The sequence below is a fragment of the Monodon monoceros genome, unplaced genomic scaffold (assembly GCF_005190385.1).
Source record: "Monodon monoceros isolate NGI ecotype Baffin Bay Population unplaced genomic scaffold, NGI_Narwhal_1 Super_Scaffold_1, whole genome shotgun sequence".
In the NCBI taxonomy this organism is placed as follows: domain Eukaryota; kingdom Metazoa; phylum Chordata; class Mammalia; order Artiodactyla; family Monodontidae; genus Monodon; species Monodon monoceros.
The window spans coordinates 71,673,010-71,697,446 of NW_021703765.1; the positions used below are offsets into that span (position 1 = coordinate 71,673,010).

At 40.3% G+C, this 24,437-nt stretch overlaps 1 protein-coding gene across 5 annotated transcripts in view; it reads right to left on the minus strand.

Moving 5' to 3' along the window:
• The window catches only part of HECTD4 (HECT domain E3 ubiquitin protein ligase 4), a 190,857-nt gene extending 166,696 nt beyond the window's left edge, over window positions 1–24,161 (minus strand). For 4 of the 5 annotated variants that reach the window (XM_029226052.1, XM_029226037.1, XM_029226027.1 and 1 more), the window contains exon 1: window positions 23,679–24,048. In XM_029226052.1, coding sequence (XP_029081885.1) covers window positions 23,679–23,855 — 177 coding nt within the window. In that variant the 5' untranslated portion in view covers window positions 23,856–24,048. Of the gene's footprint in view, window positions 1–23,678 lie in introns of all 5 variants that reach the window. The other variant, XM_029226045.1, reaches the window with a different exon arrangement.
• Between the last annotated feature and the right edge of the window lie 276 nt (window positions 24,162–24,437).

Genomic DNA, 24,437 nt, shown 5'->3' on the forward strand with positions numbered 1-24,437 from the left:
GAGAGGGGGCCCCACGGCAGGTGTTAAGAATTGCTGATTTAGAACATAAGGACAGTATGTTGGCCCAAGCTGTGTTCGCTCTCATGCCAATTGCTTGCCATATGAACTATAAACACATTCCATTTATATGGATGACGTGTACAATACACAGAATTCCCTGCTTGAGCTTCTTCAGGCTGTCACTTCATTGGCTCTGCCAAGTCCTTGCCCCAGGCTTGAGCAGAAACAGCTCACTTCTTAGTTTGGACAAACCACAGAGATAAAACAGTGGAGCACAGTGAACATAAAGGTTGAGTGTTTTTAAAGGCCAAGCATTCTAACTGAAGTAGAAAAACTTTATCTTTTATTTATTCAGATCACTGCAGCACCAAGTTATGATTGCTTTGATATTAAGAAATGAACTAGATTGGGTTTCCCTGGTGGCGCAGGGATTAAGAATTCGCCTGCCAATGCAGGGGACATGGGCTCGAGCCCTGGTCTGGAAGATCCCACATGCCGTAGAGCAACTAAGTCCGTGCGCCACAACTATTGAGCCTGCACTCCAGAGCTCTGCAGCCACAACTACTGAGCCCAGGTGCCACAACTACTAAAGCCCGCACGCCTAGAGCCTGTCCCCTGCAACAAGAGAAGCCACCGCAATGAGAAGCCCGTGCACCGCAACGAAGAGTAGCCCCCGCTTGCCGCAACTAGAGAAAGCCTGCGTGCAGCAACAAAGACCCAACGCAGCCAAAAAATTTTTAATTTTTTTTTTTTAATTTGTTGGGACTTCCCTGGCAGTCCAGTGGCTATGACTCCGTGCTCCCAATGCAGGGAACATGGGTTCGATCCCTGGTCAGGGAATTAAGATCCCGCATGCTAAGATCCCGCACGCCGCACGGCGTGGCCAAAATAAAAAAATAAAAATAAAATTTAAAAAATTTGTTGCATGATATTTCCATGTCAAGTTATTCTCCAGTGAAGACTCTAACTGTCAAAAATAAGGCATGCTTCTTGGGGACAAGTCAGATAAAACATTTAGTTTTGCTTCTCTCTCTCGTTGCATGAATCTCAACTTATCCATGCTGAGAACAGATGGCAAAAGAAATTGGCGCGGACTTCAGCTGAGGCAGTACCAACATGATGGTCAGCAGGAAATACATTATTCTTAATTTCAACCTTTTCCTAGAAACAGTGCCTGGAATGTTATGGAGTAAAGCTGGATGAGCAAGTGTAGGAAGATTTTATTTTTGGCAAGGTCTGAGTGCAAAGGAGAAAAACTAATTGACTAAAGAAACCTACTTAATTCTAGAAAAGCAATAATGTTGAGAATACCTCAAATTATTTTATATTTCAAAATTTTTCTATTTGGGGGGAAAGGCTATTGGTAATAAATATACAGCACTTTTAATTTTGGTATCAAATGTCTTTTTAGACTCAAAACCCAAAATAAACACGCCATTCTCACAACATGCTGAAAGGAGGAAGGTAATGATCATTTCTGAGGAAACAGCATATGTTATTAGAAAAAATTATTATTTTGTGTAACTTTTCTTGTTTTGATTTCACTGACTTAGGAAGCAATACTGTCATACTCTCCTAAGCTTCTAAGCAGTCTAATGCAAATTCCAGACTTTGCTTCTTAGAGGTTTAAAGTGTCTATTTTGTTTTTCTTTATTAAGGATATGAAGCCAATGAAGAGGCCCTCCCCAATCTCTCAGTATATTTTTATCTAATAAACTTTATGTTTTAGTGTTCTCGGATGGATTCATTTTTCTAGGCTTCAAAAGAATCAAACATCTTTACAGCATCCCTCAAGTGAATACGACTTTATTTCATCATAAAAAAATAATCCAATTTTAAAAGTTTAAGGCTGTCAGCAAGACACACCCTCAGTTTTTACGTCCACATGCAATCAGCTCTGATTTATGATGCCAATACTTTGGCCACACATCACACCACCCTCTGCTCTCCTGGTTATTAGACCTTTCAGTGAGAGGGCTGGATCAACTCTTCGGGCTAACATGACTAGCTCAGTCAGTTGGAACCAAATACTAAGTTGTGGTTCAATCTATTGGGTTGGCCAAAAAGGTCGTTTGGGTTTTTCCGGAAAAACCCGAACGACCTTTTTGGCCAACCCAATACATTAAGGGCCTGTCAGTCTCCTAAAAGCTCCATCCTGTGTCAGAAATCCAATGGAGTGTGAATGGCTGCATAAATCATCACCTTCATTTATCAGCCACCTCGTTTCCTGTTCTAGCCATCAGTTCAGTTCAGGTAAGGGCTTATTTTCTATACCTTGCAGATCTAAATGATCTGAACCCAGCTTTCTGTGTAGGTGCATCAAGTAGCCAGCCCTTGCACAGCCCTCCTGCCTCACCTTATCAGTGTTTACAAAGAACTCAAATCTCTTTGCTTCTAAAGTAAATCAAGCTTCCTGTGAGAACAGAGGTCCCCAGTGCAAGGAGAGGCCAGAGGTCATCATCAGCTCTGACACACTATCACTTCTCACCAAATACGCCAGGGTGGAGTTTGTTTAGTGTCTGCCAGGACACAGATAAGGGTGTACAGCTGGCCCTCCTTCTGCTATCTCAGAATATGGCTCACAATGCCACGGAGCTCTCCTCTAGGTAACCAATTTATAGAATCTTTTAATAGTAAAAACAAACAAACAAACAAACAGGTGAGGGGTTTAGGAAAGAGGACTATTTAAGCAGGTACCCCAACAAAGACAACTCTGGAGACTTTTAGATCTATCGACTATTCATAGTGACAAACTGACAGATACAAATGAATCTCATGCCTCAATACCTAGAAATTTCTAGAGCAAGGGGTAAAAGTGAAAGTTTTTTGTTTTGCTGCATCGCACAGCATGCGGAATCTTAGTTCCCCAACCAGAGATGGAAGCATGGAGTCTTAACCACTGGACCACCAGGGAAGTCCAAAATGTGAAAGTTTTTAATTCAGCAGGTTTAGTTGGTTTTTTCCCCGTTAAAGCTACAGATAGGGGCTTCCCTGGTGGCGCAGTGGTTAAGAATCCGCCTGCCAATGCAGGGGACACGGGTTCGAGCCCTGGTCCGGGAGGATCCCACATGCCGCAGAGCAACTAAGCCCGTGTGCCACAACTACTGAGCCTGTGCTCTAGAGCCTGCGACTAAGCCCGTGTGCCACAACTACTGAAGCCCGCGTGCCTAGAGCCCGTGCTCCGCAACGAGAGAAGCCACCACAATGAGAAGACAGTGTAACACAACAAAGGGTAGACCCCACTCACTGCAACTAGAGAAAGCCTGTGTGCAGCAACGAAAGACCCAATGCAGCCAAAAATAAATAAATAAAATAAATAAATTTATTTTTTAAAAAGCTACAGATAAATCATGAAAGATCATAACAGAATACTTTTACATATTTTTTATGCTACATTGCCTGACTTAAACTGTGCCAACTCACAAGAAAGATTTCATTACCAAGGCCATCATATATACTTACTCAGTAACACAGCTTAACAGAGAAGACACACTTACTGTGTTTAAGAGGCAAAAAGTCTAATCCAAGGTATGTCAGTCACTCATCTTCCCATTCCTCAGTTTCCTAGTCTTTAAAACAAAGACAGAATGACCCATAGCTGGCTACCTTTCAGAAATGTGACTAAATAAGGTACATGTCTAATATGCCCATTCTCTATCATATATTGGTGCTTTAGTTCAATTTAACAAATATTCAGCAAACATACCACACTGTGGATAGTAAGTAGGCTGAGGGGCTCTCATTCACAAATGTACATGCAGTTATGGGGAAACTGAGAAATTTCCCACTAAGTAGGTTTTTGTTTTTTATTTTACAGAATGCCTAGCTCTTAAAATATATCAGGAAACTTAAAATATGTCATAGTTTCAATATGACTTAGAAATAAGAAAATCACCAATAAACATAAGACATCTGTTTAGTTTTGGCCACATGAGGTCTCTTAAAAAGAAAAAGAAAAAGAATAATCCAAAATAAGATCACTAGCTACAATCCTTGCTGGCCTAGGAATAATAGGAGGCTAGCAAGCCTATGGAAAAGCCTAAAAATCGTAGGGCTGGAACAGAAACATCCAACAAAAACACTTACTATGTTAGATGAATGAATTACTGTCACTCACTGAATATTAGACTACATAAAATAGGAAAAGCTTGTAAACAAGCTTTTGAGAGTAGATTTTACTTTGTAAAGTTGATGAGGATGATATTTTTGTTTTCTTGATGGTATAGAAATATATAGTTTCTATATGCACAGAAACTACACCTTATGATAAGGCTATATTCAAGCTGGTCTTTCACTTCTTGATTTCTTTCTGCTATTTACTTGCATCCATTCAAATAAATACGATAGGATAACAATGAGAAACTCTGATGAAAGGATAAGAGGAAATGGTAAAGATCATCCGACATCTCTGAGCTGCCAAACTATGATTTAAAGAAAGAATCCCCATCTATTCCCCATTATCTCAAGGTAGGTTTATAAAATTCTCAAAACAAAATTCATTTAGATTCACTTTAATGGTAAGAAATACATTCAAAGTTCCAAAGCTTTTGAACTATGTTTTGAAATTTAAACAGGATGGGTTATGATCTAAGAAAGGGGGAGAAAAACTCACTCTTTCAGAACATTTAACATCTTGAAATCAAGACCCGAAAATCCTTCGACAGTTCCTTGCTAGAGAAACATAAACTACTAGCCAAAGTCTTTCCTTAATATCCAAGAACACAACTCGATAAATAAGAATCTAGGGATTTCCCTGATGGTCCAGTGGTTAAGAATCTGCCTTCTAATGCAGGGGGCGCAGGTTCGATCCCTGGTCAGGCAACTAAGATCCCACATGCCGTGGAGCAACTAAACCCATGTGCTGCAACTACTGAGCTCACACGCTCTAGAGCCCATGTGCCACAACTACTGAGCCCGCACACTGCAATGAAAAGCCTGCATGCCACACCGAAAGACCCCGCATGCCGCAACAAAGATCCCACGTGCTGCAACTGAAACCTGATGCAGCCAAATAAATAAATAAATATTAAAAGAAAAAAAACGGAGAGACTTCCCTGGTGGCACAGTGGTTAAGAATCCGCCTGCCAAGGCAGGGGACACATGTTCAAGCCCTGGTCCGGGAAGATCCCACATGCCGCGGAGCAACTAAGCCCATGCACCACAACTACTAAGCCTGCACTCTAGAGCCCGCGAGCCACAACTACTGAGCCCACGTGCCACAACTACTGAAGCCCGCGTGCCTAGAGTCCGTGCTCCACAACAAGAGAAGCCACTGCAATGAGAAGCCCGCACGCCGCAATGAAGAGTAGCCTATTATATATATTAGTCTATATTATAGACTATTTAGTGTTTATCAGCTCTCTCACAGAAGAACATATACCACTAAAAGAGTTCTAGTTTCTTATTTGTCTTTCATATTTTCCAAAATGTGGCTCTTCCTTGAGTTTCAACATGACTGCTGAACAGAGATAAATTTAGTTATTTTAAGAAACTACAACCAGATCTTTTCATGCGTCAAAGCAAAATGCCAAAATAAATTCTAAACCTTGACTTTGAAAAGTTAGGCTAAAAGAACATTCATTTCCTATCCCCCTAAGATCTACCTGCTTGCTAATGACATTATAGAACTATAACCTTTAAAATGTGAAGGGTAATTTTAATCTCATCAGCCAAATTTGCCAAAATGTAATATGTGCTCGACAGGATTAATAATACTGGTTCTTCTTCTGAAGTTCTTCAGCCTGACTCCTAAAAGAAACAGAAAGAGAGGAAAACCTGGATGTGTTATTCAAATGCTCCTACTAAAACCAGGGAGTGACACTTCAAATCTCAAATTGTTTTAAGTCATCACTTCAAAACTACTCTCAAACATGGTATATGCTGGTTATTTCAAATCCTAGCTCAGTCTCAAACACCACTGATGTTAAGAATTTGGGGCACTTCCCTGGTGGTCCAGTGGTTAAAAATCCACCTTCCAATGCAGGGTTCAATCCCTGGTCAGGGCAACTAAGCCCACGTACCGCAACTAGAAAGAAGCCCGTGCGCCACAACAAAGAGCCCACTTGCCACAATGAAAGATCCCACATGCCACAACTAAGACCCGAGGCAGCCCAATAAATAAATAAATTAATTAATTAAAATAATTTTTTAAAAAAATAAATCTTTAAAAAAAAGAATTTGATTTAAAAAAAAGAATGAAATTTTGCCATTTGCAGCAACATGGATGGACTTGGAGGGTATTATGCTAAGTGAAATAAGTCAGACAGAGAAAGACAAATACCGTATGATATCACTTATATGTGGAATCTAAAAAAATACAACAACTAATGAATATAACGAAACAGAAGCAGACACACAGATATAGAGGACAAACTGTGGTTCCCAGTGGGGAAGGGGAAGGGGCAAAATAGGGGTAGGGGATTAGTAGGTACAAACTATTATGTATAAAATAAGCTACAAGGGTATACTGTACAATATGGGGAATATAGCCAATATTTTGTAAATATAAATAGACTATAACCTTTAAAAATTGTGAATCACTATATTGTACACCTGTATAAAATATTGTACATCAACTATACTTCAATTTAAAACAATTAAAAATTAATTTTTTTAAGACATGAAATAACCAAAAAGTAAGCCTTGTCCAAATAAAAATGAGGCTCAAAACGAACATATGTGATATGCCCTACAGACCAAATATTTATTCTACATTTAAATCAGCATAAGATTAAGGATGTTCCAAATAGGATTTTTTTTTTTTTTTTTTTTTTTGCGGTACGCGGGCCTCTCACTGTTGTGGCCTCTCCCGTTGCGGAGCACAGGCTCCGCACGCGCAGGCTCAGCGGCCATGGCTCATGGGCCTAGCCGCTCTGCGGCATGTGGGATCCTCCCGGACCGGGGCATGAACCCGTGTCCCCTGCATTGGCAGGCGGACTCTCAACCACTGCGCCACCAGGGAAGCCCAAATAGGATTTTTTTAATGTGTCATTCCATTCCATTATATGGATAAAGATTTATCCTATTACATTATGTGTATGGTATCATATGGAGGTGGATGGTATTGCCAAGCAAAAAGCAATCCTTTCAGGTTTCTTAACATTCAAATAGTTTTTTAAATTTGCCAAAATGAAGTTGCATAAATCAAAGGGATTCATTTCTAAGGATTATTGGTTACAAACAGAATTTTTAGAGGGGTGACATTTCAGGAGAGTCACTTGGCTCAGTCACTGACCTTTCTTTATCCTTAAATAGGGAGTGGCAGTTTCACGATCTTGAGTAATACGAAAAATGTCCCTCAAACCTGTAAACCACAGTAAGCTAAGAGCCTTTGATAGTCTATATTTACTGTGTCATATGTAAGTTTAACTACAATTTAACTCAATTAAAAAATCAGGACGAGACTAATTTCAAAAAATAGCCAAGGATTGCTAAAAATATAAGGGCTATTATATGTGGTATTAAATTGCTTCAAAATGGGAATGCCAAAAAATATTACAACTATGTACTTTCCAAAAGCTGAATGACATGAGAAAACTGACAGAAGCCCCAGTGCTTCTCACTAGATCTTTTCCTTCCCTTATCCAAGGAGATAATATTGATATATGCATACTGCATAATGATGTACTCAAATATTTATGGATATGACTAGCTACCAAAGAGTTTAAGTTCCTTCACCCTTGCTGAGCTAAGGGTTTAGTAGCACATTAAATGTTATAAAGTATCTCCAAGAATCAGTGCAAATATATATTACAGTTCTACTGTGTATAAATCTCTCTTCAAAGCATAGGCTAAGTTTAAAAAGGAAAAAACCGAGCAGCTTGTATTTGAAAACAAGCAGTGTCGATTTTAATCACCTCATTTCTGTAATGTTTCATTTATCTACTACTCAGATCTCTAGCTTCCTCACCCAAAATAAATGCAAACTTTTAAGAAACAAGGAAGCTATTAGTTTTTGAGAGCCTACTATGTGCCAAACATTGTGTTAGATATTCTATATCAGTGCTTCTTAAACTGTCTTGGGTGGAGGAGTGGTTTTTCCCAATCCATTGTAGAACAAAAGTTTTGTAAAATACAATAAAATCAATTAGCTAGCACCTCCAAAAAAGTGAAAAAAGACACAAAATTCAAGTCCCAAGTTTTATTATGTTCAACAGATATAAAACTAATCTAGCAATCTGTTATGAAGTTTCTAAGTGCTTACTCTCAATTTCTGTACTTACCTTTTTGTTACGGATGAAAGTTCATGGTATGTGGCCTACACTTAGAGTAGCATTGCTCTATATACAACCTATTTAATTTTCCAAAGTCTCCTAACTCTTAGTAAATGACCACAATAGGCTAAAGGAACTCAGTGTCTTCTGAAAAAAAAGCTGTATTAAATAATCTCAAGATCCTTTTCAGCCCCACAAATTCTATGATTCTGAATGCTGAAGATGTGATGTGACCAGCAAATAAACGGCCTAATGACAGCCACTTCTGTCACCTCAGTGGAGTGACTAAAAGAGGACAGGCAATAAGAAGAGGGAAGAATAAGCTCAGAGAAAAGGAATAAGAATTTAACTGGGAGGCAGATACCGAAAGTGAGGAGATGTAGCCGAGTAAGAGGGATAAACAGCAACTACCACGGCTTTTATTTGGGAGCATTCAGGGTGGGGTGCAACTCTCCTACAAACAAATCAGTTTCTATAAACTGGACGTAGTAATAATTAAATCTAAGTCATGAAAAAAAAGATTAAAATATAACCAAGAAATGGAAGTTTTGACAGGTGATCAAAAGTTGGCTAGATATGTGTGTCAATGCCAAAGCCTAAAGGCTTAACCACTGGGCTCGCCCTCTGTGTCAACACATGCCCTAAAGACTCCCGCATTTAGAAGTCCCAGATCTGTCACTGACTCAATATACCACCCTTCTTTAAATCCGATATTCTGTACGGTCCCACATATTAACATTCATTCTAAAAGCAACAGGCAAAGAAAGAGCCATAAAATATAGTACTTTATACACATTTAAAAAACAGTCCTGTGCAAGATAAATATATAGTTGCTTATCATGTAAGTGCCTGTTTGACTCTAGTAGCAGGAAGGGTGACACTTTAGCACCAAACAGAACTACTTAGAGAAAGGTGAATCTGTAGATCAGAATTTGGGGAGAACCGTTCTAGTTCTGGGTAACGCTGTATGTCCCAATTATGTGGAATTACCACACAGTCTTGCAACCAGAGAACCTTTGAACTAAAAAGTCCTGTCTCCTTTGCCACGGGTGGTACTCAAAGTACGGTTTCTATCTGTACGCTCTGGAACTGTGCTACACATATAACTGTTCATATCTGTTTGAAAAGATTCATTGTTTCAGTTGTTTCAAAGTTATCCCACTGGTCTGCTATCAGAGTTAAAGCCACCCTTGGTAATATGGCTATTTTTGTTTTCTAATATGTTAAGTTTCTAAGTTTTTCATACGCTAATATTCTCAGAAGTACCACCTCTATCACCTTTGTGGATTGTTGCCCTATGGAAGCTAATTTCATCCAAAGGGAAGAACAACGGCCCTGAAGAAGGGAGCACTTGGGACCCGCCAGCCTGATCTATGATGAACACCAGGAGGCCAAGACGGCTGCAGTGGAGTGAAGGGAAGGAGGGTGGGTGTAGTGGGAGCTGAAGTCCAGAGATATCCGCTATGCATCGGCTTCTATGTGCGTTAAATACCTCTGGGGGGAACCACTCTCTCCTGCAGAAGGAGAGTTTTCCCTGAACTCCCTTTTGAACCTTAAGAATTTTGAACCATGTGTTGCTTTTCTAAAATTTTTAATAAAGCACCTAATGAATCCACAGACTTCACATGTAATTTATGTATTACTTACATGATCAGAAATATGAACTTGATTATGCATATAAAAATGTACAATTAAACAGTGAAACAATCCTATCAATTTATACAGTTATGGCACAGTTCTGAAGTTTCTCATTCTAACCTATGGTAAATAAACCTAGATGGTCATACATGTGTGTCGTAGCATACTTAAAGAGAAGAATCTCACTATTTATAAAACCACTTCCCTAATTTTAAAAACTTTTCAACAGAATTGACTAAATATCCAACAATAGAGGAATGGGTAAATAAATCATTGAACATCCATATAATGAAATACCATGCAGACTTTAATATCTATGCAGGTATTTAAAATTATATTCTCAACAATACTGAAAGTTTTAGAGAAATGCCCCCCAAATACCATTAACGTTAAGTGACAAAGACAAGACACAAAATGTATAATGATCCTGATTTCTTAAAATATCTCTGGTACATAAGACAGAAGTGTAAGTGTACATGCATAGAAAAAAGTCTGAAGGGAAACACATTAAAATATAAACTAAACTCATCTCTAGGTGGTAATATTATTTTCTTCTTTATACTGTTTTTACATCTTGCAAATTTTCTAAAATTCTAACATTTTAATTTTTAAAATTTTAAGCATTTTGTAATGTTTTAAATTATGACTACAAGCCTTATTATGCTAATCAGTAACTAGATTATGCTAAATCCTATAACTTTTGTGACAGTTCAGTCCTCAAGACACTGCCACTCAATAAAAGCTGGTAAATGGACACAGCTGACTGAAAACCCTGAAACAAAAAATCTCTACATGAAAATGTTCCAAATATACACAACAGTGCTCAAGTTCATTACCTAACTATAGAACAACTAAGTTAAACAAAAATTCATTCCAATTCATTAAGATTTTTCGAATGATGAGCAAAACCAGGTATTTTCAATTGACTCCCTCTAATCTAGCGGTTTTCAGAAATCTCTTGGGAATCCATCATTCTCTACGCAAAATTCATTATGCTCTACACAAAATCAAAGGTCTTAACCCCATATTATCCACATTCAAGCATTAACAACATTTACGACAACTGTTGGGATGTGTTCTCTCTTCGTATCTAAAATGCAAAGCATAACTGCAATTATTAAAATTCCTAAAGTCTCACCTGAACTACTTTTAGTTCACCAAAAATAACTATCTATTCTTATTCTCTATTAATGAATTTTTCCTCACCTATGTCCTCAACTTATGATATTATTCATTAAATCACACTCTTTCACACATTTTAAATGCCCCTTTTAACATTCAGTTCAATCAATATCCAAAGTTGGAGCTCCTACTATATTAGTAGGTACTCAACATACAATATGAAATGGCTGTTCTCAAAGAGCTTATAATATAGTAAGGGTGATCAAGATGCAAATAAATAACTTTAATATATATAAGGCAGTGCTATGGAGATACAGAAGAGAGTATGACTGCTGCTAACTGTAGGCATCATGAAAATTTCATCGAGGAGTGGCATTTGATCTGCCACTTGAAGGATAAAGAGTAGTGTTCCAAAGGTGGAGGTGGGGTACCCCAGGGCAATGGAACCCCTTAAACCAAGGTTGTAGGAGTAAATGTGGTGAATTTGTAAAATATGGGGAAAGGTGGGGGGGGCGGGCAAGGATTAATGATATAAGACTAGAAAGGTAGATGGAGCCAAAGCATAGCTACGTTGAATTATTATTTTATTTTGCAGGAAATGGGAAGCCACTGAAGATTTGAGCAAGAAAGTAACATAACTGCTTTAGGAAGATTACTCTGGCAGCCATGTGTAGGCTGGGCTGCGTAGTTCTTATTTAAAATAGCTGCCATTAACTACTGTCTCAGAGACAATAGGTTATTAAGATCAAGTGCAACCTAAAGCAGAGGTATAGTGGAAAATCACTCAAGAAATGAAAGAGTCCTAATTATATGACCTTGTACAAATCATTTTGCTTCTCTAAGCCTTTTTTTCTAAAATAATAAATATCTCCTCTACTGCCTCATGGAGCCACTGAAAAGATGAAATGAAAATAGTATATATGGAAGCTGCTGGAAGGCTTGCTGGTCATAAGGTCTCCGTCACAAATACTCAATTCTGCATTGTAGCATGAAGGCAGATAATATGTAAATGAATGTACTGGTTATGTTCCAATTAAACTTTATTTACAAAAACAGACAGCTGGATATGACCATGAGGACCATAGCCTGCTGCCCTCCGTATACAGAAGCACTGGCCAACAGAAATAGGTGAAACACATATGGAAATTAATATTTTCCAGTAGCCACATTTAAAAAGGTAAAAAGAAATAGATGAAATTAATTTTAGTATATTTTAATTTAAATAACATATTTAACCCATCATATCCAAAATATTACCATTTCAACATTTAATCCATTTAAATATTATTAGGGAGATATTTTACAGCCTTTTTGTGTGAAGTCTTCAAAATCTGATGTGTCTTTTACACTTTCAGCACACTGCACTTCTGACGAGCCACATTTCGAGTGCTCAAAAGCCACATGTGGGTAGTAGCTACCCACTGGACAGCACAGTTCTTGAGGCTACTTAAGTAAAACTGCTAAACTTTGACAATTCAAGCATAAAATAACAATTTGAACAATAAATGAAACCAAAATCACATAACTGTACTCTATGGAGAAGATGAAAGCAAAATGAATTTCGAACTTGAAAAATAATGTTCTCCTGGGATACCAACTATTACTGCTTGAGGCCACCTGTTTAAAATGGTTCATTATTAGCAGTATAAGATACCAACATAAAGTATGTTGATGAATTTTTATTCCCATAGTTTCAGTTGACCAGACAAGGGGGAAAAAACCAAAATATTTGGTGAACAAAAAATTGTTCTATTTCAAAAGAACTGTTTGTCACTTTTTAGCAAGTATTTAATTTTCTTAAGAAAAATAGTTTCCTGGTTAATGATACCACATTTAGCAAATGGGCCAAGATCAGATTACCCAAGAAAATTATTATTCGCTAATAGCTTACAGTTAGTAGATAATGGGAAAAACTGTAGAAGAATAACATATTCTACCACAGAAGGGATTTTCCAAAATGTGGTTCACCTTTCTTTCAAACAATTGCAAACTATGCTAGTCGTCAGCAAACTTCGACCAAAAAAGGGAGAGATGCTGGCAGAAAGAGAGTCTATCTCAGGGGCCTCTAACCTTCACAAGTTTGGTGATGCTTACCAACCCTTCTCCAGTTACATTTTTAAATGCATAAAACAAAATACACAGAATTATAAGAAACCAATTACAGTATACTAAAATACAGGTACCAAAATACTTTAAGAAACAAATTTGTGATATCAACATAGGAGCTTCACTATTAGTACATTGAATAACAAGATCTAATACTTGCCATAATTTCTAAGTGGTGGTGAGATGAGCATAAACAGTATTTCAAGATATGTTCAACAAATGTAATATGATATGAAAATATCTATGATTTCTACTGGTTACAAGGTCACAGGTACTGCCAATACTACTAGAGTTTGTTGACTACGTTCATAATAGAAGGAAATGCTGAGTTCTAGCTAAAGGTATGTGTAAATAAACATATAATTTTTCCCATCCAAGTTCACAGACCGCCCTGAATTCTATTCAGGTTCAGAATCCCTGAGGGAAAGCAAACTTTTATTATAAGCTCATCCAAAAAAATTCTCCCTCCAAAGTTCCCCAAATGTATTTTTACCTTTCCACCACCCATTTTGCTCCTTTCTAGATTAAACAAACCAGTAAGTTGTCTTTCAGCCACACCACAACTGAATGATCAGGAAGGAATCAGTATCAAGAAATAAAGAAGGTAATTATTCTATTATAGGCCACTGTTTTGATGAAAATATGTTGATAGATTCTCCTTTAACATTCTTAATGATTCTATTTCAGGAGTAAGAAAAGCAAATATATCAATAGAAATAGGAGGTCCAGATTTTCTAGTCTGTCCTGTAAATAGCTGTATCTTTTATATGAGACTTGGTTCATTTGAAATCAGTAAAGCAAACCACAGAGCTCAAAGAAAATACAGTAAACACAGAAAAGATCCATTACAAATGCAAGCTGAATGTTAATATTTTGTTTGGTATAAAACCACTACTTGAACCACACATCTGTAGTTATTAGTGTTGCTAAACCTACAATTTGCATAAAATAGTTTGCAAATTATGTATCTCTTTGTTGTTAATCTAAAATTGCTACACGTTGTGCTCTGACCTGGTAATTCAGCCGACTGCAGGTTTCAGTAGAAACACCAGGGATTCAAGTTGTGTCCACTTCAAAGTGTCCCAACATGGAACATTAATTAATTATTCTATAACTATGCTTAATAGCACTTCATAAACTCAAAGCTCCACACAAATATTCAACATTATTGGGAGGGGAATTATAACAGCACTATAAAAATCCTTTTAATTATAAACTGCCAATAATAACAGGTTGCAAGAACACACTTTTTTGTTGTTATTGTTGCTTTTAATTTTCATTTATTTATTTATTTATTTTTGACTGTGTTGGGTTTTCGCTGCTGCGTGTGGGCTTTCTCTAGTTGCAGCGAGCGGGGGGCTACTCTTCGTTGCGGTGTGCAGGCTTCTCATTGCAGTGGCTTCTCTTGTTGCAGAGCTTGGGCTCTAGGTGAGTGGGTTTCAGTAGTTGTGGCTCGCGGGCTCTAGAGCGCAGGTTCAGCAGTTGTGGCTCACGGGCTTAGTTGCTCCGCGGCATGTGGGATCTTCCTGGACCAGGGCTCGAAACTGTGTCCCCTGCATTGGTAGGCAGATTCTTAACCACTGCGCCACCAGGGAAGTCCCTGTTTTTAAATTTTTAAAAAAATTTTTTATTGAAGTATAGTTGATTGAAACACACTTTAATAATTACCACAAATTTGTAATTTACCAAACTTTATCAAGAAAATAACACTGCAAAAAAGAAAAAGAAGAAAATGGCACTCCAAACACTAAAAATCTTTTGGATTTATTTATAATAATATATATAAATGTGAATTTAAGAAGGAAATAGTAAAAAAATTAGTTAATATGGCTATTTCTGGATAGTGCAATCAAAGGATATTTCTTTTCTCTTTTACACCTTTAGTGTTTTCTCCATTTTCTACAACATCCATGTGTTACTTCTTTATAATCAAAAAAGTTTTGACAGCATAAAAATATAATGAACTGGGCTTCCCTGGTGGCACAGTGGTTGAGAGTCCGCCTGCCGATGCAGGGGACACGGGTTCGTGCCCCAATCCAGGAAGATCCCACATGCTGCGGAGCGGCTGGGCCCGTGAGCCACGGCCGCTGAGCCTGTGCGTCTGGAGCCTGTGCTCCGCAACGGGAGAGGCCACAACAGTGAGAGGCCCACGTACCGCAAAAAAAAAATATATATATATAATGAACTATCAATTATTTTCTATATAGGTCAGAAAAACATAGAATTACTCCTTATACTGGCATATAAGAGAGAAAATTTTAAGACAATCTGAGTCCAGATAGTCTGCCTAACAAATGCTATGCACTCTGAACACACTTCAGGGGCCAGTGCATCTCTTCCCAGGGTGGGCAGCTCCCTGGCTCTGCTGGCCTCTGGCAGCATCCCCAGACCATCAGAATACAAAGTTGTTGTTCTCTCCTGCCTATATATGGACATAGTCTGTATTAACTGGATTAATGACTAACATGAGTACATGCCAGGAGGCGAAGGCGATCAAGCCACAAGAGAAGTCCTCTGAAGTGAAGTGATAACAGCTAGGCAGCACTAACAGAAAACCCTGGCTTCTTTCAGCTGAGCATGATTTGGCATGCAGGTCCAGGTACCCAATTGTATCTATTGGACTGATCTTTTGGAGTGAAAGCCATTGACTTAAGCAAATGATAAATTTAAGCAAATCCATAAGTTCTAAAATGGTCTCTATGAGGGTGTGAGGGAAAGAGGTCCTATCAAGCACTGTTACTTGGGAGTATGAATTGGTGTAAGCCACTGTGGAGAGCAATTTGGCAGTGTCTCTTCAAATGTAAAATGGTCACCTATGACTCAGCAATTCTACTTCTCAGGAACTGCTCTAGAGAAATACTCCCACATATGCACAAACAGGCATGCAAGGATGTGTACTGAAGGACCATTTTTAATAGTGAAAAACTGAATTTCAAACAACAAAAATAACCATCGTGGTAAGCTGAATAATAACCACCACCACCCCCTCGCCAAGATGTCCACATCCTAATCCCTGGAACCTGTGAATGTGACCTTAGATGGCAAAAGGGACTTTGCAGATGTGATGAAATTAAGGATCCTGAGATGCAGAGATTACCCTGGATTATCCGGGTGGGCTCTAAATGTAATCACAAGGGTCCTTGTAAAAGGCATGCAAGAGGAGTCAGTGAGAGGAGAAAATGACATGATGACAGATCAGAGACGAGGGTGATATACTTTAAAGGTTCGAGGAAGGAGCCACAAGCCAAGGAATACAGGTGGCCACTAGAAGCTGTGAAAGAGGCAAGGGAATGCATTCTCCCCTAGAGCCTCCGGAAGGAACCAGATCTGCCAACACCTGACTTTAACCCAATATGACTCATTTAGGACTTCTGATCTCCAGAAATGTAAGAGAATAAGTTTGTGTTGTGTTAAGCCACTAAGTTTGTAATAGCGTGTTAGCATTGCAACAGGAAACTAACACACTCATCAGTAGGAGAATGGCTAAATAAGCTATGGTATTTCCGGAGTCTTGTACAGCACTTAAAAAATTGCAATAGATCTATATGTGGAGACATAGAAAAATCAAAACATATCACTGAATTTAAGAAGCAAGTTATAGAATGATATGTCTAGCATCAAATTTTTTTTTTTTGATGTGGACCATTTTTAAAGTCTTAATTGAATCTATTACAATATGACTTCTGTTTTATGTTTTGTTTTTTTGGCCACAAGGCATGTGGGATCCTAGCTTCCCAACCAGAGATTGAACCCACACCCCCTGCATTGGAAGGCGAAGTCTCAACCACTGGACCACCAGGGAAGTCCCTAGAATCAAATCTATTACGCAAAAAAGAAAAAATAATAAAAAGTGTTATGTGTACACACACACACACACACACACACACACACACACACACACCCCACACATAAACATACACATTCAACAATGGTCTTGAAGAATATACCAAAAAAATTTATCATTGATTTAACCAGGGTGGGGAGTAGATGGAAACAGGACTAGTGTAGGTAGTCAAAAGGAACTTCAGTTTAACCTGCATTTTTTTATAAGAATGTATTTAGGTATTGGTTTTTAAAGAACTTAATGAATACATTAAAATGTTAACAATGCAGCATCAAAGTAATAGTGATACAATTTCTGCAGTCTTCTCTCCTTCTGAATTATGCATTTGTCCCATAGTTGATCACCTGCTGTTATTTACATTTGTCTACAACTATTGACTAAACATCTTGCAAAGCAGACTACACTCCTTGTGTTCACCCCACCATCACCACTGTAAAACAAGCCAGAAAGAGGGGTGCAGGGAGGAGAAAGCATGGGGCACCTTCAGGAACTGACAGTCCTTTCATAATTATCACCACAGGTACCTTATATGACTTAGGAAAGAACAGGTGCATGACAATCCCCCCAGTAGCCCTGGCCAACAGGTGGTATTTTATGGCAGCCAATATGGAAGCCAAGAAGACAGATAATAATCAAAACTGATTTATTTAGCAAGACCCTAGGCATACAATTGGAGGAAAACTGAAATGAAGACTATTATCTCATCTGCCAGCCAGATTCCAAACAAACTGGGAAGGAAGAAAATTCCAAAGGGATCACAAACACACCAAAAAAGCACTATCTCCACTATTCACTACTAGGAAAAAAAATTTGTTGATGGGATAGTTTTGCTTTCACATACACTGGGCAGCTAACTGAATATACATAAAATAACTTCTCAGCAACATAGCACCTTCCAAAGAGAGTTCATACACTGTAAGTACATAATCACAACCATCCTTAACTAATCCTTACGTTAACCCTATTATTATCCCCCTCTTACAGATGACTAGGCAGTCTAACAATGGTTTTGAAGCCTCGACCCTGGGCTGGAATCAGACAGATCTATTTCAGCCTCAGCTTTACTAGTAACTGTATGACCTTCATCAACTTCACTTCTGTGCCATGGCTTCCTTATTTGTAAAATAAAGATGACAATAGTACCAACCTCATGAAGTTGCAGTGAGGATTAAATGAGATAACGGGTGGGAAGTGCTTAGCACAGAGCCTGGCATGCAATATGCTGACACTGTTGTCCTCGTGGTGGTAGAGGTGGTGACAATGATGACAAAGAAGTTGCAGTGGAAGAAACCAGGGATTATTAAAGGTAATTGAACTTGCCCAAGGTCACGGGCAGAGCTAGAGTTTCAATCCCAGTCTGACTCTTTAAACCTGACTTTAACCTCTAGGCAATACTGCCTCCCACAGTCTTCAAATACTTCGTCCTAACTTTACAGCTAGCCAGTCATACCTGAGAACTTTTTTTTCCCTTTTTTTTTTTTTATTGAAGAATAGTTGACTTACCATGTTGTGCTAATTTCTGCTGGACAGCAGAGTGACTCAGTTATAAACATATATACATTCTTTTTTTATATTCTTTCACCTGAGAAATTTGCTGAGGTCACAGAACACTGTACCAAGATTCAGTGACTCTTATTCTAGTGCTCATTAATTACCTGATAATTAATTCTGTTGGTGAACAGAGGCAGTTTATTCATTTATTCATTAACTCTTCCAAATCTAGAATTTGGAATTCTCTAAAAGTGCCTAAACACTTTCCAAAGAATTCCGACCAAAGGATAAACAGGTGGTAGTATCCTCCTAGGAGAACAGATCAACATTTATGAATTTAAATATCACCTCAAAGCTTTCACTTAAGTGTAACATAAGTATTCAAAGCCTTGACTATTTAAGCTGATCACCTCCAAACCCAAAGGTTCCTTCCCTTACATGATTAAAAACAAAAAACAAACCCAAAGACCTATTGAGCCTTTTTCACATCAGTAAAGCATTCTGGGCTTCTGCGGGTTTTGCTTGTTTTACTGAACTATAACTGGCATACAATAAACTACACATATTTAAAGTGTACAATTTCAGGAGTTTCAACATATGTATACATACAACATGAAACCATCACCACAATCAAAATAGGGAACATTGCCATCACCCCAAAAGTTTCCTCATGCACCTCTGTAATCCTTTTTCCCAACCCTTCCTGCCTGCCTTCATCCCCAGGCAGCCACTAGCAAGGCCCTACTTGATCTGCAGACCTGGCCTCCATCTCCTATCACTCACTCTCCTTTCCCTCTTTGCTTACTGGGCTCAGAGCTCCACACTAAGGATGCTAAGGATGCTTCCCTCTCAGGGACTTGGCTCTTGCTGTCCTCCGTCTGGGATGTGCTCCCCCCAGTAGCCATATGGTACACTCTCATTTCTTTCAGGTCTCAAATGCCATCCTGGTCTTTCCTTTCCAGTCCACTGTATGTAAAACAGAGCCCTTCACCACACCATTACTCTCCATCCCTCTTACCCAGCTATACGTTTCTCCATAGCACTTATCATTTGACATATTATTCACATGTCCTGTATTTGACAATTTGTTATCGTCTATGGAAAGCAGATGCTTTCCATAACTACAGATTAGTTTACACTTCCTAGAACATCATATAAATGGAATCTTACAGTATGCACTCTTGTATGACTGGGTTCTTCCACTCAGCATAAATCCAAGTTGTCAGTATCAACAACTCATTCATTTCTATTGCTTAGTATTCCATTATACGGATGTACCACACCTGTTTATCCATTCACTTGTTGATGGACATTTTGATTATTTCCAGTTTTTGGCAAACACAGATAAAGCTGCCATGAACATACATATTCAAGTCTTTGAATGGGGCGGGTGGTGGGGGGTCCTTATAAACAAACACAATGAAAGATGAGAAACACTAACCAAAATGCTTGGGTTCAAAATTAATCTAAACTACGGAGTAAAAAATATCTTGGTCACCTTGAGCAAGTCAATTAGCTTCTCTATCAACATCCAGATGTATGACGTCTGTCCCCACCTGGAATTTGTAAAGAAAAATGAGACAGGAAGCTGAATTCTTTTGGAACTTCCACAAAGAAACTAATGCTTTTTTCTTGTAAATTACCTTAATTTTAAAAAGACTAATAGTCTATGAAATGTAATGCAAAATTCAATAATATTTGTCATTTTTGAGCTATTGCTTTTTTATTTCTCTTGAATTTATATTTATTTCAACACTTAAAAACTAATTTCCTGCATGCTTTCACTTTTTGCCAAAAACATAAAATTAAATACAGATAGCTATTTCAAAGGCCAAGAAAGAGCTTCACTCTGCATCTTTAATCCGCTCAAGTAGATTCAAAGTCCTTACCTACAAGGCCCTACTTGATCTGCAGACCTGGCCTCCATCTCCTATCACTCACTCTCCTTTCCCCCTTTGCTTACTGGGCTCAGAGCTCCACAATAAGGATGCTAAGGATGCTTCCCTCTCAGGGACTTGGCTCTTGCTGTCCTCCGTCTGGGATGTGCTCCCCCCAGTAGCCATATGGTACACTCTCATTTCTTTCAGGTCTCAAATGCCATCCTGGTCTTTCCTTTCCAGTCCACTGTATGTAAAACAGACCCTTCCCCACACCATTACTCTCCATCCCTCTTACCCAGCTATACTTTTCTCCATAGCACTCATCATTTGACATATTATTCACATGTCCTGTATTTGACAATTTGTTATCGTCTATATCCCCTACTAAAATAAAAGCTTTTTTAAGAACAAGGATTTTATTTTATCCCCTGCTATGTCCCCAACACCCACGACAGTGGGCTCAGCTCACCTCTGAATTCCACAAACACTTGTTAATGAATTTGTTGATTAAACACTATTGACTGAAAGACAAACAAAAAAACCTTCCCTTTGAAATTCACTGAGAAGAAAATTTTTAATTCCAATCCTCTGCTATTGCTTAAATTAAAATGCTAAGTTAACGCTGATCTACCTCTTAGGATGGGTTCTTTTTTCGGATTCACATTTATCTTTGAGCAGCACTTACATAGCGAGAAGAACACTGGAATTCAAAGCCAGGAAAGCCAGGATCTAGTCACTTGTCCTGCCATAACTAGCTATGCTACCAAGCCAAAACCTCTCCTGATCTCAGATAACTTCTCTCTAAAATGAGGGAAACAAGTATCTCTAAGGTTCCTCCTTGCTCTAAAATTCTGAGACTCTATTGCAGCTAGTGCAGTCTTACGCGTTAAGGTTGCCAATCATAAATTAGTCCCCTCAGTTTGAGTCTCATCTTTCTTAATCCAAAACTGTTAACTGAAAGATTCTATATAACTATAAAATCCTGTAAAAATTGGTCACTTTCACCCAGATGTTCAGTGGAAGGAGAGGCTTGGAAGAGCCTCACAGGGGTAGTAGCATTTCAAAAGTTAGTTTTTAAAAAGTTGATGAACCTCTAATCTTCCTCAAATGTAAAAAGAGTAAGTCACTAGAAAGGAAATAAAGATACCTGTTTATTACCCTATCTTTACCCAGTTATTAAACTTAAAACAATTACAAACATGAGTATCATACATGCATGAAGATAGTGGAATATTATGATTAGGAGCAGACATGTTTGAGGCTAAACAGACCTGGGTTAAAGTCCAGGCTCTCTTCTCCAACTACGTGTGATCTTGAGCAAGTTGCATACCTGCTCTGTACTTTACTTGCCTTACCTGTACATGGGTACAATATTTACAACTGTTACAACAGGTAACAATATTTAGCTACCAGGATCCCTCCCCACTCTTTTTTAAACCAGGATCCCTTGGAGAATTTAGTAAGACAATGCCTGACACATAGGATACACTTACTCAATATTATTATCATTAAATATGCAAAACACAAACCTAACAGCCACAAAAACATTCTTAGCTATTTCTCCTGATACTATGTTGCCTGTATAACATATGGAAAGAAATGAAAAAAGTTCTGACTACATTCAGAAATGTTTATCACCCGTATACATATTGGTTTCTGAGAGATCAGACCATAAAAATTTTTTTTAAGTTTTTAAAAAATCTTCCAGGCCAGAGAGATTCTTTCTATTAAATCAGTCATCTGTGGAAATACCTGACAACTACTCAGTACATTTGTACAGTAAACATCTTAGGAAAGCCAGCTTAACAGCTCAGGTATTTTTAACTAATCCTACACTTTTTAATAATAAATAAATTACATACGTATAGAAATTTTGGATCTGTGAACTTTGTCTCTAAGGAACAAAGAGCATCTGCCTTCCTCATTTCACATACAAGAGAACCAATTATATCAAAAGATTCCACCATCATAGCATAATGCCCCTTGAGTTTTTAAGCATATAAGACACTCAGACACACCTTGCTTTTTATAGAAAAGGCCCAAATGAGACATAATAAAACTATGATTCCATGTTCGGAATTCCCTACCAATTTGCACATGCCTTATTTTTTGGTGGCCAGACTGTAAAATAAGTCATTAAGAGTTCACAATGGGAATGCCGCAGCCGCAACCTCAACCTCAAATCCAGACACAAAAATATAGAGGAACGTATTCGCATCTCAGACACGTCCAAATGTCTCCGCCAACGGGATCCCATCACTGCCGTTTCCAGAAACACACAGAAATGGGTTTTAATCCATTTCTATAAATGTTCGTTGTGCTGAAAGCCAAAGTGCCCGCAAAACCGCATAACACAAAAGATTCCTTGCATTCCGTTTATAGCCAGAAGACAAGCCATCCTCTCTGCGCCCTACCCAAGAGAGTCCTCCTTGCGACAACAAGAATTTCGTGACACCCCATGCTACCTACACATCAAAATGTCACCTCACAAAGTGGAGGGGGAGCAGTGCCTCGATGAACTGATCCTGCCAGTACTGCCACCCCTGGGCAAACATGAAACCAAGAGAAGTCGGTGGAAAGTTCCCATCCATCCAGCATATTTGGTTTCCTTCTGCCCCCAAACCCAGCGGCACAATTGCTGAGATTTGCTTTTGCACCTGCCACGGCTCCTAAGCCTGGGCTTCTCCGCGACCCCCGAGCTCATAAAAAGGCCTTGCGGCCTAAAACGCCCGTGACCCTTGCGGATAGCGCACCGAGGGCCGCTGTAGCATCCCCCTCGCTGTCCACACTGCCCGCTTCCCTGACAAAGGCCCCGTGTCAATCCGAGGCACGACACGGAGTAGTTGCTGGATTGCCCGTCGCGGACCGGCAGCTGCCACTACCTTCTCCCGAGAAAAACAAACAAAACACACACGCACACATACACACACACACGCACAGCACTAGGGAATGACGAGGTCGGGGGGGGGGGTGTAGAGCGTTAAAATTAAAATGTCCCCAAAGCTAAGCAGCCTGGGTGTGCCCTGTGCGTCCAAGGGGTCCGTGGGGGAAGGGAGACCGGGCCCGGGAGGCGGCGGCGGCTCCTCCGGGGCTTCAAGGCCGTGCCGGGTGATGGTCTAATAAAATGTTGGTAGTCGGAACGTTCAAAATGAACCCACAAATGAAATCCCCGGCGGGCTTGAGGCCCCGAGGAGGGAGGGAGGCGGGTGGTCTGCAGACTCGCGGCGCGGCCCGCACCTGCCTGCCCGGCGCCCACACACACCTGCTGGGGCAGCCTTCGTGGGCCTCGGGGTCGGGGTGAAGTGGAGATGAGAGGGCCCGACCCCGGGAATGCGGCGCGGGTGGGCTAATCTGATGGCGGAGGCCGGGGGCAGCCTCGCTCACCTCCAAGTCGGTGTCGGCGGCCTCCGGGGCCCCGAGAATCTCGCTGGGCAGCTCGGCCAGGTCGGTGACCCGGATCAGCCCGTCGTGCAGGAAGATGGTCTCCTCCTTCACCGAGAGCCACTGCGCCGAGTCCGCGGCCGCCGCCGCCGCCGCCGCCGCCGCCGCCGACGAGCCCATGGCCCCGGCTGAGGGGTTGGCGGTGAGGAGCAGCCGCCCGGCCAGGGGAGACGCGAGCAGTAGCCGCCGCGATCACCAGTCCATGGCAGCAGCCGCCGCGCCCGCCTGCAGCGCCCCGCTCGCCGCCTCGCCCGTGGAGCTCCGCCCTAGGAGGTCCGAGCCGCCATCCTCCCACCCCTGGCCCCGGAGACCCTGGCCCCGCCGCCACCGCCGCCGCCGCCGCCCTGAGGAGCAAGATCCGCCTCTGCCTCTCGACAACCAACTGTCAGTGAGACGCCATGTTGGGGGCGGAGCTCCCGGCATGCCCCGCGGGGCGGACAATACCGGTCCCGCCCACACGTCTGGCCCCGCCCTCCTCCCCGCAGACCGGGGGCAGCCGGGTCAGCAGGACCTCCTCCGCCTCGCCTGCCACTGCATCTTCCCCTTAGAGTGACCTCCCACGCCCCTTGCTATTCGAGGGCGCCCTGGGTCTGCAGCGCACCAAGAGAAGAGGGCACCGCCTCCCCTCCTCCCACCTGCTCAGGTGTGCACTCCTCTCTCTTCGGCCAGAGCTCCCACCCTGGGCCCCTGGGCAGAGTCTGG